Source organism: Pseudophryne corroboree, chromosome 12, assembly GCF_028390025.1.
Source record: "Pseudophryne corroboree isolate aPseCor3 chromosome 12, aPseCor3.hap2, whole genome shotgun sequence".
NCBI classification, from domain to species: Eukaryota; Metazoa; Chordata; class Amphibia; order Anura; family Myobatrachidae; genus Pseudophryne; species Pseudophryne corroboree.
Window position 1 is genome coordinate 68703935 of NC_086455.1, and position 18226 is coordinate 68722160.

The 18226-nt window shown below is 46.4% G+C and overlaps 1 protein-coding gene across 1 annotated transcript in view; it reads left to right on the plus strand.

The window, feature by feature from the left end:
- Window positions 1-18226, plus strand: part of DICER1 (dicer 1, ribonuclease III) — a 222538-nt gene that overhangs the window by 156910 nt on the left and 47402 nt on the right. Inside the window, exons 25-26 of the mRNA XM_063946538.1 lie at window positions 13596-14427; window positions 15551-15651. Of these exons, the coding sequence (XP_063802608.1) occupies window positions 13596-14427; window positions 15551-15651 (933 nt within the window). The remainder of the gene's footprint in view (window positions 1-13595; window positions 14428-15550; window positions 15652-18226) is intronic.

An 18226-nucleotide genomic window follows, 5' to 3' on the forward strand; every position in this document is an offset into this window, starting at 1 on the left:
ACGCCGACACGGATACTGACTCCAGTGTCGACGGTGAAGAGACAAATGTGACTTCCAGTAGGGCCACACGTTACATGATTGAGGCAATGAAAAATGTTTTACACATTTCTGATAATACGAGTACCACCAAAAAGGGGTATTATGTTCGGTGAGGAAAAACTACCTGTAGTTTTCCTGAATCTGAGAAATTAAATGAGGTGTGTGATGATGCGTGGGTTTCCCCCGATAACAACTGATAATTTCTAAAATGTTATTTGCATTATATCCTTTCCCGCCAGAGGTTAGGGTGCGTTGGGAAACACCCCCTAGGGTGGATAAAGCGCTCACACGCTTGTAAGGGCTCTACCCTCTCCTGAGATGGCCGCCCTTAAGGATCCTGCTGATAGAAAGCAGGAGGGTATCCTAAAATGTATTTACACACATACTGGTGTTATACTGCGACCAGCAATCGCCTCAGCCTGGATGTGCAGTGCTGGGTTGGCGTGGTCGGATTCCCTGACTGAAAATATTGATACCCTAGATAGGGACAGTATATTTTTGCCTATAGAGCATTTAAAAGATGCATTTCTATATATGCGTGATGCACAGCGGAATATTTGCCGACTGGCATCAAGTCTAAGTGCGTTGTCCATTTCTACCAGTAGAGGGTTATGGACACGACAGTGGTCAGGTGATGCGTATTTCAAACGGCATTTGGAAGTATTGCCTTATTAAGGGGAGGAGTTATTTGGGGTCGGTCTTTCAGACCTGGTGGCCACGGCAACAGCTGGGAAATCCACGTTTGTACCCCAGGTCGCCTCTCAACATGAGAAGACGCCGTATTATCAGGCGCAGTCTTTTCGTGGACAAGCGGGCAAAAGGTTCCTCATTTCTGCCCCGTGACAGAGGGAGAGGAAAAAGGCTGCAGAAATCAGCCAGTTCCCAGGAACAGAAACCCTCTCCCGCCTCTGCCAAGCCCTCAGTATGACGCTGGGGCTTTACAAGCAGAATCAGGCACGGTGGGGGCCCGTCTCAATGAATTTCAGCGCGCAGTGGGCTCACTCGCAAGTAGACCCCTGGATCCTTCAGGTATCTCAGGGGTACAAATTGGAATTCGAGACGTCTCCCCCTCGCCGTTTCCTAAAGTCGGCTTTACCGAGGTCTTCTTCTGACAGGGAGACAGTTTTGGAAGCCATTCACAAGCTGTATTCCCAGCAGGTGATAATCAAGGTACCCCTCCTGCAACAGGGAACGGGGTATTATTCCACACTGTTGTGGTACCGAAGCCGGACGGCTCAGTGAGACCGATTCTAAATCTAAAATCTTTGAACACTTACATACAGAGGTTCAAATTCAAGATTGAGTCACTCAGAGCAGTGATTGCGAACCTGGAAGAAGGGGACTACATGATGTCTCGGGACATCAAGGATGCTTACCTTCATGTCCAAATTTACCCTTCTCACCAAGGGTACCTCAGGTTTATGGTACAGAACTGTCACTATCAGTTCAGACGCTGCCGTATGGATGGTCCACGGCACCCCGGGTCTTTACCAAGGTAATGGCCGAAATGATGATATTCCTTCGAAGGAAGGGAATTTTAGTTATCCCTTACTTGGACGATTCCCTGATAAGGGTAAGATCCAGGGAACAGTTGGAGGTCGGTGTAGCACTATCTCAGGTAGTGTTGCGGCAGCACGATTGGATTCTCAATATTCCAAAATCGCAGCTGGTTCCGACGACTCGTCTTCTGTTCCTAGGGATGATCCTGGACACAGTCCAGAAAAAGGTGTTTCTCCCGGAGGAGAAAGCCAGGGAGTGATCCGAGCTAGTCAGGAACCTCCTAAAACCGAGCCAAGTCTCAGTGCATCAATGCACAAGGGTTCTGGAAAAAATGGTGGCTTCCTACGAAGCAATCCCATTCGGCAGATTCCACGCAAGAACTTTCCAGTGGGACCTGCTGGACAAATGGTCCGGGTCGCATCTTCAGATGCATCAGCGGATAACCCTGTCACCAAGAACAAGGGTGTCCCTCCTGTGGTGGTTGCAGAGTGCTCATCTTCTAGAGGGCCGCAGATTCGGCATTCAGGACTGGGTCCTGGTGACCACGGATGCCAGCCTGCAAGGCTGGGGAGCAGTCACACAGGGAAGGATTTTCCAGGGCTTATGGTCAAGCCTGGAGACATCACTTCACATAAATATCCTGAAGCTAAGGGCCATTTACAATGCTCTAAGCTTAGCAAGACCTCTGCTTCAAGGTCAGCCGGTGTTGATCCAGTCGGACAACATCACGGCAGTCACCCACGTAAATTATAAACCGTTGGGAAAAACTCGACAGGTATTGCGCCAGGTCAAGTGACCCTCAGGCAATAGCTGTAGACGCTCTGGTAACACCGTGGGTGTACCAGTCAGTGTATGTGTTCCCTCATCTGCCTCATACCCAAGGTACTGAGATTGATAAGATGGAGAGGAGTAAGCACTATATTCGTTGCTCCGGATTGGCCAAGAAGGACTTGGTAACCGGAACTTCAAAAGATGCTCACGGAGGATCCGTGGCCTCTACCTCTAAGAAGGGACCTGCTTCAGCAAGGACCCTGTCTGTTCCAAGACTTACCGCGACTGCGTTTGACGGCATGGCGGTTGAACGCCGGATCCTGAAGAAAAAAAGGCATTCCGGATGAGGTCATCCCTATCCTGATCAAAGCCAGGAAGGATGTAACCGCAAAACATTATCACCGTATTTGGCGAAAATATGTTGCGTGGTGCGAGGCCAGTAAGGCCCGACGGAGGAAATTCAACTGGGTCGATTCCTACATTTCCTGCAAACAGGAGTGTCTATGGGCCTGAAATTGGGGTCCATTAAGGTTCAAATTTCGGCCCTGTCAATTTTCTTCCAAAAAGAACTAGCTTCAGTCCCTGAAGTTCAGACGTTGTAAAAGGGGTACTGCATATACAGCCTCCTTTTGTGCCTCCAGTGGCACCTTGGGATCTCAATGTAGTTTTTGGGTTCCAAAAAGTCACATTGGTTTGAACCACTTAAATCTGTGGAGTTAAAATATCTCACATGGAAAGTGGTCATGCTGTTGGCCCTGGCCTGGGCCAGGCGCGTGTCAGAATTGGCGGCTTTATCCTGTAAAAGCCCTTATCTGATTTTCCATTCGGACAGGGCGGAATTGAGGACTCGTCCTCAGTTTCTCCCTAAGGTGGTTTCAGCGTTTCACCTGAACCAACCTATTGTGGTGCCTGCGGCTACTAGGGACTTGGAGGACTCCAAGTTGCTAGACGTTGTCAGGGCCCTGAAAATATATGTTTCCAGGACGGCTGGAGTCAGAAAATCTGACTCGCTGTTTATCCTGTATGCACCCAACAAGCTGGGTGCTCCTGCTTCTAAGCAGACTATTGCTCGTTGGATTTGTAGTACAATTCAGCTTGCACATTCTGTGGCAGGCCTGCCACAGCCAAAAATCTGTAAATGCCCACTCCACAAGGAAGATGGGCTCATCTTGGGCGGCTGCCCGAGGGGTCTCGGCTTTACAACTTTGCCGAGCAGCTACTTGGTCAGGAGCAAATACGTTTGTAAAATTCTACAAAATTGATACCCTGGCTGAGGAGGACCTGGAGTTCTCTCAATTGGTGCTGCAGAGTCATCCGCACTCTCCCGCCCGTTTGGGAGCTTTGGTATAATCCCCATGGTCCTTTCGGAGTTCCCAGCATCCACTAGGACGTCAGGGAAAATAAGAATTTACTTACCGATAATTCTATTTCTCATAGTCCGTAGTGGATGCTGGGCGCCCATCCCAAGTGCGGATTGTCTGCAATACTTGTACATAGTTACAAAAATCGGGTTATTATTGTTGTGAGCCATCTTTTCAGAGGCTCCTCTGTTATCATGCTGTTAACTGGGTTCAGATCACAGGTTGTACGGTGTGATTGGTGTGGCTGGTATGAGTCTTACCCGGGATTCAAAATCCTTCCTTATTGTGTACGCTCGTCCGGGCACAGTATCCTAACTGAGGCTTGGAGGAGGGTCATAGGGGGAGGAGCCAGTGCACACCAGCTAGTCCTAAAGCTTTTACTTTTGTGCCCAGTCTCCTGCGGAGCCGCTATTCCCCATGGTCCTTTCGGAGTTCCCAGCATCCACTACGGACTATGAGAAATAGAATTATCGGTAAGTAAATTCTTATTATTAGGGCAAATTGATTTATTAAAAACTTCAGCAACCTAGTTTTATCAGAGGAGTTAACTTGTCTAACCTGTAACTTTACAACTATTCTGCACAACTCCATTACATTCAGGAATGGCTACATGATAATGAGAATTATGCTCATACCTCTCCCAAACATTAGTTTGTGCCAAATACTGTATGGATCTTCCCACATTTCTTCATGCTTTAGACTGTGAGGTTTTACTGTCCATTATTTCTAATTCTCTCCTTCTGACTACTAGGAAGAGATGGCATACTGTATTTTAAGTTATGGATTTAAAGTGTACCCGTATATATCTGTACATTTGCTGTTTCTTAATAATGCAAACTTTCAGGGAGGAGAAGCTGCATTTCCCTATAGCCTATGGAAAATAATGGGTCTATCAATGGTTGTTTAAATTAACAGACAGACTAGGAAACCAGTGACCTTGACTCAGGCCAAGTGAAGCCTTTCCATAATATTAGTAGTAGTAATAAAAAAAAGAAAAGAGTAACGACTCCAGTTTAATGTAAAAAAAATGCAAATCATGCACTTGGGTCTCAAAAATCCAAAGGCTACGTATACTATTAATGGCACTATATAATGGAAATTACAGAGGAGGAAATTGGGTCTAGGTGTCACTATTTCAGGTGACGTAAAGGAAGGCAAGCAATGTAAGAAAGCAATGAGAGAGGCAAGTTTGATGCTTGTTTGCATTGGGAGAGGAATCAGTAGCAGAAAGACAGAAGCACATGATCGAGTCACATTATTATGACCACCTCCTACATTTGACGTCGACAGCGCGTAGCCCATGAAGTATGTCGTGTGTCGTGCGCTGGCTTGATGGGTATATAAGGTGTGCGATAGGCTATCTGCACACATCACTGTTGCTGTCAGAGTTGCAAAAAGTGATGATGATTGGCTTTTTGGACAAGGGTGGCAGTATGTCTGAAACAGCGCAGTTTTGAACTGTTCGCATGCTGCTTTGGTGAAGGTGTATCGTAGCTGGACAAATAGCACCATTGCGAATAACCGACGTGGAGACTGCCAAGCACCACGTTCCGTTGAACGCAGTACAGTGGAGCAGCTCATCGTCAAAATGAACCTGGGGCTACCAGACGTGTCTAAAATGACAGTTCAGCCCGTCTAGCTGCTGTCCATGCCGCACACGGCGGCTACTCTGGCCATTAGCTGGTGGTCATGATAATGTGACTCGACTGTGTAATAATGCCACTGTATAGGTGTTTGGTACGACATCAACTAGAATACTGGGTTGCGTTCTGGAGACCATATCTCCAGAAGGATATAAATACATTAGAGAATATACCAAGAAGGGCAATTTAAATTGTGTATGACCTACATCACAAAACATACCCAGAAAGACTAAAATATCTTAACATGTATAGTTTGGAGCACAGATGGGTAAGGGGGGGACATGATAGAAACTTTCAAATACATCAAGAGTTTTGTTGGGAGGCAATAAAACTCTTGCTGCTGGCATAATGGTGACCTGGATCCCGCTGTCTGCATTCTGGCCGCTGATTACTAGTATGTAGTCCGTTTTAACAAGGTACTCAATAGAGAAATTCTCCAAAGAAATTATTATTATTATTATTAGAAAAGTATTAGAACAGGAGAACATGCACGGAGACTGGAGGGAGGTAGGTTAAGTGGAAACTTCTGGAAAAATTACTACACAGAAAAGCTAGTGGCAGAGTAGAATAGCCTCCCATCAGAGGTGATAGAGGCTAAGACAGTAGAGCAATTTAAACATGCTTGTGATAGACAAAAGGATATCTTTACAAAGTAGCAAGGAACTAATACGGTTTGAGGTAACAAGAAGGTTAAGGAAGGGGCAGACTAGATGGGCAAGTGGTTCTTATTTGCCATCAAATTCTATGTTTCTACTTTTTGTTTCAATGCATCTTGCAGCCTGGTAGACCCAAAGATCACCTCTGTCCTGTCCAATCACACCTGATGGAACAAAAATGCTGCAGATGTGTCTTCATAAACAGTTGCTCCAGGTGCACCTTGGCGCATTTTCCTTGGAATGCCAGGATCCTTGCCACATAGCCACGGCAAACGTTCTTCTGTCAAAAGTTACTCTAAAAACGGCAAGAGGCAACAAAGCTACATTGCCAGCATACATAGACCACTGGAGCTTTCATTACTTACATACATCTGTGTGCGACTAAGGGGTGTATTCAATTAGAGCCGGAAACTGCCGTCTTTGCGGAAATACAGCAGTTTCCGACTGGAATAGATCGGATGGGGTTCCGACCTATTCAATCCGGGCTCATTTTTTCCGACAAGTCGGGAAATCCGACTTGTCGGAATGCTGTTGTAATACATGCTGATCGCCGGCTTCAGACGCCGAGCCCCGTGTATTGTCGGAAGCGGGGCCAAACACAACAGGTTTTAGCCCCATTTCCAACAATGTCAATCCAACTTTTAAAAAAGTCGGATTGACACTGTCGGGACCGAGCCAAACCTGTCGGATTTGGCCTGGCATTGAATAGAGTGCTGTCGGTTCCATGTCATTGTACTTAGAAAACGACACAAAAAAAAAAACATTAAAAAAACTCATGTCGACCTTTTGACCTGTCGACCTAGAAACCCTGTTGACCAATAGTGGTCGACCTAGACACAGTTTACCTAGTTACTGTCTACCTTCCATACCACACCCCATATTTTATAATGGCGCTTGGTAGCTGTCAAGTTGTTGTGTTTTTTTTTTTTTCTCTTTCCCAAGATTTCACCATACTGTAAAGGTTTTAACAGACATTTCTCTAACGTCCTAGTGGATGCTGGGGACTCCGAAAGGACCATGGGGAATAGCGGCTCCGCAGGAGACTGGGCACAAAGTAAAAGCTTTAGGACTAGCTGGTGTGCACTGGCTCCTCCCCTATGACCCTCCTCCAAGCCTCAGTTAAGATTTTGTGCCCGAACGAGAAGGGTGCAATCTAGGTGGCTCTCCGGAGCTGCTTAGAGTAAAAGTTTAAATAGGTTTTTTATTTTCAGTGAGACCTGCTGGCAACAGGCTCACTGCATCGAGGGACTAAGGGGAGAAGAAGCGAACTCACCTGCGTGCAGAGTGGATTGGGCTTCTTAGGCTACTGGACATTAGCTCCAGAGGGACGATCACAGGCCCAGCCATGGATGGGTCCCGGAGCCGCGCCGCCGGCCCCCTTACAGATGCTGAAGCAAGAAGAGGTCCATAAATCGGCGGCAGAAGACTTTCCTGTCTTCATAAGGTAGCGCACAGCACTGCAGCTGTGCGCCATTGCTCTCAGCTCACTTCACACTTCGGTCACTGAGGGTGCAGGGCGCTGGGGGGGGGCGCCCTGGGAAGCAATGAATTTACCTTATTTGGCAAAAAATACATCACATATAGCTCCTGGGCTATATGGATGTATTTAACCCCTGCCAGTTTTCCAGTAAAAAGCGGGAGAAGAGCCCGCCGTGAAGGGGGCGGGGCCTATCTCCTCAGCACACAGCACCATTTTTCCCACACAGCTCCGCTGGTAGGAAGGCTCCCAGAATCTCCCCTGCATCCTGCAACTACAGAAACAGGGTAAAAAAGAGAGGGGGGCACTTATTTGGCAAAATAACAGATATAAGCAGCTATAAGGGATAGACACTTATTGTAAGGTTGTCCCTATACATATATAGCGCTCTGGTGTGTGCTGGCAAACTCTCCCTCTGTCTCCCCAAGGGGCTAAGTGGGTCCTGTCCTCTATCAGAGCATTCCCTGTGTGTGTGCTGGGTGTCGGTACGTGTGTGTCGACATGTATGAGGAGGAAAATGATGTGGAGGCGGAGCAATTGCCTATAATGGTGATGTCACCCCCTAGGGAGTCGACACCTGAATGGATGGCCGTAATTAAGGAATTACGTGACAGTGTCGGCACGTTACAGAAAACTGTTGACGACATGAGACAGCCGGCAGCTCAGTTAGTGCCTGTCCAGGCGTCTCAAACACCGTCAGGGGCTATTGAACGCCCGTTACCTCAGTGGGTCGACACGGACCCAGACACAGACACTGACTCCAGTGTCGACGGTGAATAAACAAACGTATTTTCCAGTAGGGCCACACGTTACATGATCACGGCAATGAAGGAGGTTTTGCACATCTCTGATACTGCAAGTACCACAAAAAGGGGTATTATGTGGGGTGTGAAAACTACCCGTAGTTTTTCCTGAATCAGATGAATTGAATGAAGTGTGTGATGAAGCGTGGGTTACCCCCGACAAAAAACTGCTAATTTCTAAAAAATTATTGGCACTATATCCCTTCCCACCAGAGGTTAGGGCTCGTTGGGAAACACCCCCTAGGGTGGATAAGGCGCTCACACGCTTATCAAAACAAGTGGCGTTACCGTCTCCAGAAACGGCCGCCCTTATGGAGCCAGCAGATAGGAGGCTGGAAAATATCCTTAAAAGTATATACACACATACTGGTGTTATACTGCGACCAGCAATCGCCTCAGCCTGGATGTGCAGTGCTGGGGTGGCTTGGTCGGATTCCCTGACTGAAAATATTGATACCCTGGACAGGGACAATATATTATTGACTATAGAGCATTTAAAGGATGCATTCCTATATATGCGAGATGCACAGAGAGACATTTGCACTCTGGCATCAAGAGTAAGTGCGATGTCCATTTCTGCCAGAAGAGGATTATGGACGCGACAGTGGTCAGGGGATGCGGATTCCAAACGGCATATGGAAGTATTGCCGTATAAAGGGGAGGAGTTATTTGGGGGCGGTCTATCGGACCTGGTGGCCACGGCAACGGCTGGGAAATCCACCTTTTTACCCCAAGTCACCTCGCAGCAGAAAAAGATACCGTCTTTTCAGGCTCAGTCCTTTCGTCCCCATAAGGGCAAGCGGGCAAAAGGCCACTCATATCTGCCCCGGGGCAGAGGAAGGGGAAAAAGACTGCAACAGACAGCTTCTTCCCACGAACAGAAGCCTTCCCCCGCTTCTGCCAAGTCCTCAGCATGACGCTGGGGCCTTACAAGCGGACTCAGGCACGGTGGGGGCCCGTCTCAAGAATTTCAGCGCGCAGTGGGCTCACTCGCAAGTGGACCCCTGGATCCTGCAGGTAGTATCTCAGGGGTACAAATTGGAATTCGAGACGTCTCCCCCTCGCCGGTTCCTGAAGTCTGCTTTACCAACGTCTACCCCCGACAGGGAGGCGGTATTGGAAGCCATTCACAAGCTGTATTCCCAGCAAGTGATAATCAAGGTACCCCTCCTACAACAGGGAAAGGGGTATTACTCCACGCTGTTTGTGGTACCGAAGCCGGACGGCTTGGTGAGACCCATTTTAAATCTGAAAGCCTTGAACACTTACATAGAAAGGTTCAAGTTCAAGATGGAGTCACTCAGAGCAGTGATAGCGAACCTGGAAGAAGGGGACTACATGGTGTCTCTGGACATCAAGGATGCTTACCTCCATGTCCCAATTTGCCCTTCTCACCAAGGGTACCTCAGGTTTGTGGTACAGAACTGTCACTATCAGTTTCAGACGCTGCCGTTTGGATTGTCCACGGCACCCCGGGTCTTTACCAAGGTAATGGCCGAAATGATGATTCTTCTTCTTAGAAAAGGCGTCTTAATTATCCCTTACTTGGACGATCTCCTGATAAGGGCACGGTCCAGAGAACATATAGAGGTCGGGGTAGCACTATCTCAAATAGTACTACGACAGCACGGATGGATTCTAAATATTCCAAAATCGCAGCTGATTCCGACGACACGTCTGCTGTTCCTAGGGATGATTCTGGACACAGTACAGAAAAAGGTGTTTCTCCCGGAAGAGAAAGCCAGGGAGTTATCCGACCTAGTCAGGAAACTCCTAAGACCAGGCCAGGTGTCAGTGCATCAGTGCACAAGGGTCCTGGGAAAGATGGTGGCTTCTTACGAAGCGATTCCATTCGGCAGATTCCACGCAAGAACTTTTCAGTTGGATCTGCTAGACAAATGGTCCGGATCGCATCTTCAAATGCATCAGCGGATAACCCTGTCTCCAAGGACAAGGGTGTCTCTTCTGTGGTGGTTACAGAGTGCTCATCTCCTAGAGGGCCGCAGATTCGGCATTCAGGATTGGGTCCTGGTGACCACGGATGCCAGCCTGAGAGGCTGGGGAGCAGTCACACAGGGAAAAAATTTCCAGGGCTTGTGGTCAAGCATGGAAACGTCACTTCACATAAATATCCTGGAACTAAGGGCCATTTACAATGCCCTAAGTCAGGCAAGGCCTCTGCTTCAGGGTCAGCCTGTATTGATCCAGTCGGACAACATCACGGCAGTCGCCCACGTAAACAGACAGGGCGGCACAAGAAGCAGGAGGGCAATGACGGAAGTGGCAAGGATTCTTCGCTGGGCGGAAAATCATGTGATAGCACTGTCAGCAGTGTTCATTCCGGGAGTGGACAACTGGGAAGCAGACTTCCTCAGCAGACACGATCTTCACCCGGGGGAGTGGGGACTTCACCCAGAAGTCTTCCACATGATTGTAAACCGTTGGGAAAAACCAAAGGTGGACATGATGGCGTCTCGCCTCAACAAAAAACTGGACAGATATTGCTCCAGGTCAAGGGACCCTCAGGCAATAGCTGTGGCCGCTCTGGTAACACTGTGGGTGTACCGGTCAGTGTATGTGTTCCCTCCTCTTCCTCTCATACCAAAAGTACTGAGAATCATAAGAAGGAGAGGAGTAAAGACTATACTCGTGGCTCCGGATTGGCCAAGAAGGACTTGGTACCCGGAAATTCAAGAGATGCTCACGGAAGACCCGTGGCCTCTACCCCTAAGACAGGACCTGCTCCAGCAGGGACCATGTCTGTTCCAAGACTTACCGCGGCTGCGTTTGACGGCATGGCGGTTGAACGCCGGATCCTGAAGGAAAAAGGCATTCCGGATGAAGTCATCCCTACCCTGATCAAAGCCAGGAAGGATGTAACCGTACAACATTATCACCGTATTTGGCGTAAATATGTTGCGTGGTGCGAGGCCAGGAAGGCCCCTACGGAGGAATTTCAACTGGGTCGATTCCTGCATTTCCTGCAAACAGGACTGTCTATGGGCCTCAAATTAGGGTCCATTAAGGTTCAAATTTCGGCCCTGTCGATATTCTTCCAAAAAGAACTAGCTTCTGTTCCTGAAGTTCAGACGTTTGTCAAGGGAGTACTGCATATACAGCCTCCTTTTGTGCCTCCAGTGGCACCTTGGGATCTCAATGTAGTGTTGGGATTCCTAAAATCTCATTGGTTTGAACCACTCACCACTGTGGACTTGAAATATCTCACATGGAAAGTGGTAATGCTGTTAGCCCTGGCTTCAGCCAGGCGTGTATCAGAATTGGCGGCTTTATCCTATAAAAGCCCTTACCTAATTTTTCATACGGACAGGGCAGAATTGAGGACTCGTCCTCAATTTCTCCCTAAGGTGGTTTCAGCATTTCACTTAAACCAACCTATTGTGGTGCCTGCGGCTACTAGGGACTTGGAGGATTCCAAGTTGCTGGACGTAGTCAGGGCCCTGAAAATATATGTTTCCAGGACGGCTGGAGTCAGAAAATCTGACTCGCTGTTTATCCTGTATGCACCCAACAAGCTGGGTGCTCCTGCTTCTAAGCAGACGATTGCTCGTTGGATTTGTAGTACAATTCAGCTTGCACATTCTGTGGCAGGCCTGCCACAGCCAAAATCTGTAAAAGCCCATTCCACACGGAAAGTGGGCTCATCTTGGGCGGCTGCCCGAGGGGTCTCGGCTTTACAACTTTGCCGAGCAGCTACTTGGTCAGGGGCAAACACGTTTGCTAAATTCTACAAATTTGATACCCTGGCTGAGGAGGACCTGGAGTTCTCTCATTCGGTGCTGCAGAGTCATCCGCACTCTCCCGCCCGTTTGGGAGCTTTGGTATAATCCCCATGGTCCTTTCGGAGTCCCCAGCATCCACTAGGACGTTAGAGAAAATAAGAATTTACTTACCGATAATTCTATTTCTCATAGTCCGTAGTGGATGCTGGGCGCCCATCCCAAGTGCGGATTGTCTGCATTACTTGTACATAGTTATTGTTACAAAAATCGGGTTATTGTTGTTGTGAGCCATCTTTTCAGAGGCTCCTTCTGTTATCATGCTGTTAACTGGGTTCAGATCACAAGTTGTACGGTGTGATTGGTGTGGCTGGTATGAGTCTTACCCGGGATTCAAAATCCTTCCTTATTGTGTACGCTCGTCCGGGCACAGTATCCTAACTGAGGCTTGGAGGAGGGTCATAGGGGGAGGAGCCAGTGCACACCAGCTAGTCCTAAAGCTTTTACTTTGTGCCCAGTCTCCTGCGGAGCCGCTATTCCCCATGGTCCTTTCGGAGTCCCCAGCATCCACTACGGACTATGAGAAATAGAATTATCGGTAAGTAAATTCTTATTTTTTTCATACATTTTAGCATTTGTAGTGCAATTTTCACTTTGTGTCTCTGGATAATTATTGGGTTTCTTGTGGTGCCAATCTGTTCCAGAACAGGCTCTTGTTTATTTTGCTGTTTATACATGATCTATTTTGGTGCATGACATAGTTTGGCGCTATCCAAGCGTTTCGGCAGTTTTCATGTGTTTTTTATGATTTCATTTATTTTACAAAAGTAGTAGTTTAGCAACTTAAATAATCTAAAAAAATAAAATTGATCTCAGTATAAACCATTGTAAAGTCCTTTCCGCCAGTTGATTAAAAAGGCTTTCCAGCGATTTTAACTTTTTTTTTTTTTTTTTTAACTATGCAGTGTTATATAAGTTAATTAAATGAATATAACTAATCACAATCCTGCCTCTGATCTGGGAGATGGTCTGATAGATAATACGAGAGCTGCATCTACTCTACTGCTGGCTAGAAAGTTGATGTCGATCACTGGCTGTCTGTGGAGACCCAGCTATGCTCAATGTCTGATTACGGTGCTAGTCACAACATCCCAGGTGTGTCTGGCTCTTTACTGGCCAGTAGGGTGACGAACAAAGCAATCCTGTACTGAGAATTACTGGTTCCACACTGACTGCACCATAATGTGGGGGCACTAATGGCTAATTTGACCTGAAATGTAACATTTCTCAACATATCTCCACCAACTGTCAGAGCTTGGTGGGGACAGAAAGGGCTTTGCTGGTGGTGGTACCAATAGTCTCCCACGTTTCAGGCACCTGTGGCAGGGTTCCACCACAATTGGGATTAAAATAGGGCTGTAGGCATGATAGCATAAAGGTACATTTTTGAGATTTTCTTTGTTTTTGCAACACTATTCCTTAATTGAAAATAACCTTGTAGACCTGGTGAATTGCCATTTAATAGCAGCAGGGACTCCCGCAACAGCACCTTGTAGGGTGTTTAACTGTGACTGAAAAATGACGAAACTGGTTTTATTGTATGTGCAGGCCAGTGACAGCGTGACGGCTAATGGCAAGATGGATGAAGACTTTGATGACGAAGAGGATGAAGATCTCATGTGGAGGAATCCTAAAGAAGAAACAGACTTTGATGATGACTTTTTGGAGTACGACCAGGAACATATAAAATTCATCGACAGCATGTTGATGGGGTCTGGGGCTTTTGTGAAGAAAATCCCCCTGTCTACATTTTCAGCCCCGGACCCAAGTTATGAATGGAAGACCCCGAAGAAAAGTACTCTGGAGAATACCCAGTTCTCACCCGAATATGATGACTTTGATTACAGCTCTTGGGATGCCATGTGTTACCTAGACCCTAGCAAGGCCGTGGAGGAGGATGATTTCGTGGTGGGCTTCTGGAACCCGTCAGAAGAAAACTGTGGGGTGGATGCAGGGAAGCAGTCCATTTCCTATGACCTCCACACTGAGCAGTGTATTGCAGATAAGAGCATAGCAGACTGCGTGGAGGCATTGCTAGGCTGCTATCTGACCAGCTGTGGGGAGCGGGCAGCCCAACTCTTCCTCTGTTCTCTCGGCTTAAAAGTCCTCCCAGAGATGAAAAGGTCTAACGGCTGCATTGGCTCAAGCAGAGGAGATGATGAAACAAATTCAGATAGGTCACCCTGCAAAGGCGTTGAATACGGTTATTTGAAAATTCCCCCCAGGTGCATGTTCGACCACCCTGATGCCGAAAAAACTCTGGACCACCTGATATCCGGATTTGTAAACTTTGAAAAGAAAATCAACTATCCATTTAAAAACAAAGCCTACTTGCTACAGGCCTTTACCCATGCCTCCTACCACTACAATACCATAACTGGTAAGTAACTCCTAATAAATGATCAATTTTTCTTATACTTTACCAATCACAATGTGAATTGTGTCATAATCTGTGTTAGCAGACACAGCATGCTAATTGATTCATCGGGGGAGATTCATTTAGCCCCGATACCCACACTTATCAGGGATAATGCTTTTGGTACCTTTGGCACACTGGAAGCATAAACCCTGAGAAGCAGTCCTTGGAACCGCAATAACACATGGGTCCAGATGCTTATCTTGGATCCCATGTGTTATCGCATGATAACAGGACATTTTTCTCCCGGAAAAAAACGGGCTTTAATTGAATAGCCCAATAATGACCATCGGTCAAAAATCACGCTATCAGCCAGTGTTAGTTTTTTTTCTGGAGAGTAATTAACGGGGCTAATTGAATACAGCCTAATTCCATTAGAGTGATGCAGATAGAAAAACAGTCACATTAACAATTTTATGCAACCATGATTTCATTAATTTATTTATATATACAGTACTGTGCAAAAGTTTTAGACAGGTGTGGAAAAAATGCTGCAAAGTAAGAATGCTTTCAAATATAGAAGTGTTAATACAGTAGTGTTTTTGTGTTGTTGTTTTTTTATCAATTAACAAAATGTAAAGAGAATGAACAGAATAGAAATCTAAATCAAATCAATATCTCAAAGCTTTCTGTCTATTCATGTAATCCCAGACAGACCTGATGTTGAAATCAAGGCTTTGTGGGGGCAATATCATGACTTTCAGGGACTCCTGGTTCTTTAAGCTGAAAATAGTTCTTTATGACATTGGCTGTATGTTTGACGTCGTTGTCCTGCTGCAGAATACATTTGGAACCAATCAGACGCCTCCCTGATGGTACTGCATGATGGATAAGTACCTACCTGTATTTCTAAGCATTGAGGACACAATTAATCCTGACCAAATCCCCAAATGAAATGTAGCCCCAAATTTGCAATGAACCTCCACCATGCTTCGCTGTTGCCTGCAGACACTCATTGTACTGCTCTCCAGCCCTTCATCAAACAAACTGTCTTCTGTTACAGCCAAATATTTCACAGTTTGACTCGTCAGTCCAGAGCACCTGCCACCATTTTTCTCTATCCCAGTTCCTATGTTTTCATGCATAGTTGAGTCGCTTGGACTTATTTCCATGTCAAAGATATGGCTTTTTGGCCGCAATTCTTCCATAAAGACCTCTTCTGCACAGACTTCTCCGAACAGTATATGGGTATATAAGGCTGGTTTCTGCCAGTCCTGAGCTGATGGCATTGCTTAACATCTTCCAATTTTGAAGGGAAGTAGTATGATGTATTTTATCTGATACATGTTTCCTTGGCCAACCACTGTGTCTATGGTCCTCAACGTTGCCCTTTCGTTTGTGCTTTTCAAAAGAGCTTAAAGAGCACATCTTGAAACCCCAGTCTGCTTTAGAATTTTTGCCTGGGAGAGACCTTGCTGATGCAGTATAACTACCTTGTGTCTTGTTGCTCTGCTCAGTCTTGCCATGGTGTGAGACCTGTGACATGAAATGGTCTTCCACAACCTCACCTTTGTAGCAGAGTTTGGCTGTTCCTCGCCCAGTTTTAAGCTTCCTACGCAGCTGTTTCTGTTTCAGTTAGCAACTTTGTTTTCATTGTGAAAATAATGATCATTATCACTTGTTTGGTATGATTGGTTAATCAGGGATGTAGTTATGTGACCATCGGTCACAATACTGACCCCAACATCCCGCCTAACAGAGACTATTCCCACTCGTGGGTGTCCATGACACCCATAGAGTAAGAATAGAACCTGTGCCGAACACAGCTAGCTACCAATCCCGCAGCTTGGCAAGCGCAGCATGGCGAACGTAGTGAGCCCGCAAGGGCCTTCGTTGCGCTCACCCCCGTCGGCATTCTGCAGCTAGGATGCTCACCGGCATCCCGATACCGACCCATTAATTATGCACCTGACTATAATCCTACAAAATCCTTGACTTTGTGCAAGTCTACATAGAACGGTTGGGGTTACGTGGTCGGCGCACGGGATCCCGGCAGTCAGAATGCTGGCGGGGGCGAGCGCAACGAAGCCCCTTGCAGGCTTGCTGCGCTGGCCACAGGTTCTGTTCCCACTCTATGGGTGTCGTGGACACCCACGAGTGGGAATAGCCCCTGTTAGCCGGTATTGTGGCTGGCGGCATTTTGAGTCTTCAAGATCCCGGAGTCGGTATGCTGACTGCCGGAATCCTGTGAGCCAGGCACGTAACCGCATCCCCATAGTAGAATTGATGCTGTTTTGAAGGCAAAGGGTGGTCACACCAAATGTTGATTTGATTTAGATTTCTCTTCTGTTCATTCACTTTGCATTTTGTTAATTGATAAAAATAAACTGACACTTCTTTTTTTGACAGCATTCTTACTTTGCAGCATTTTTTCCTCACCTGCCTAAAACTATGAGGCAAATAAATGCTAGTAGTTGTATTTAGTAATGCAGTAAATTAGTGTTAACTGACCAGCGTGACTAGCGTTTTCTACCAGCTTTTGAGTTAGACGAGAGTTTACCAAACTCCGCCATCACAGTCCAGGTTTTAAGAATATCCATGCTTGAGCATAGGTGATGTAATTAGTACCTCGGTCAATTATTTGATTTAGCAGGCTGGCCTCAACCATGGATCTTCTTTAAAACCTGTATTGTAATGGCAGAGTTTGAGAAACTCCTGAGTTAGACCCTGGGCTGGTCATCTTAATGGATTCTAGTGAGAATGTCGACATGTTCAGAATGTCAAGATTTTATATATCGACACCAAAATGTTGACATGACATTTCTGAGGTATGGCTAGGGTAAGGGTTTAGGGCTAGGTTTTGGGGGTTAGACCAAAATAATCATAAACAATATCTACATCCTGGTGTCGACATTATAAATATGCCAACATTTGAGAATGTCGACCTATTGTCCATGACGACATTCTCAGGGGGAGATTCAAATGTTTGAAAAGTCAGTTGAGTGTCTGTTTTTTCCTAGGAAAAACCAGACACCCAACCGACTTTTCAAACATTTGAATCTCCCCCAAAATGTCTACTCTTCATACCACATTGATATTCCCTTCTTCCGGAGTAATGATTCAGCTACCTGTAGGCGTTGTGTGTAAAAGGAGGAAAAGAAGGGGCGTTACGGAATGGACGCTGGTTTGTAGAAGAAATGCTTTGGCCAATCAAATAATAATGGTTGTGTTTTAATATCCTTGATGACATATTTGTGTTGCTAGCCTCTTACAGACGTACGGGACCTTGTGCATTTGAAATATTATAAGATACAGGTTGTGGGATCTCTTCTCCATATGGCTCTAAACACCAGCACAGGAAAAAGTAAATGACTGCTGTGTTTCATACTCAGGTGGACATAATCACATTCACTGTGAGGAGCACTGCCGAGCAGTTTAATGAATCTAAAACCGCACAAACACACACTGCAATATAACTACCGATATGGACTATATAATCCATATCGGTAGAAAACATAGTGCATATCGCACCTTGTATATACACCTTGCAATGCCGATGTGCAGTCCTGCGGGGTCGTCATTGCAAGCAGAAATAGACTGTGCAGGCAGGCCAATAGTGACTATATCGGAAGTTCATGCCTCCCGGCAGATCATATAGTCAATATTGGCCGTAGCCTGCATCGCACCGTGTGTTCGTCTTAAGAATGCTATTGACTTTAAGGGAATGAAAGTAATCGGTAATATGTATCTTCAATATACTTTAGACACCGTGCTTCAAATCACGTGGATACGGTTCATCCAGAAAACCCCATAGCCTAAGCAT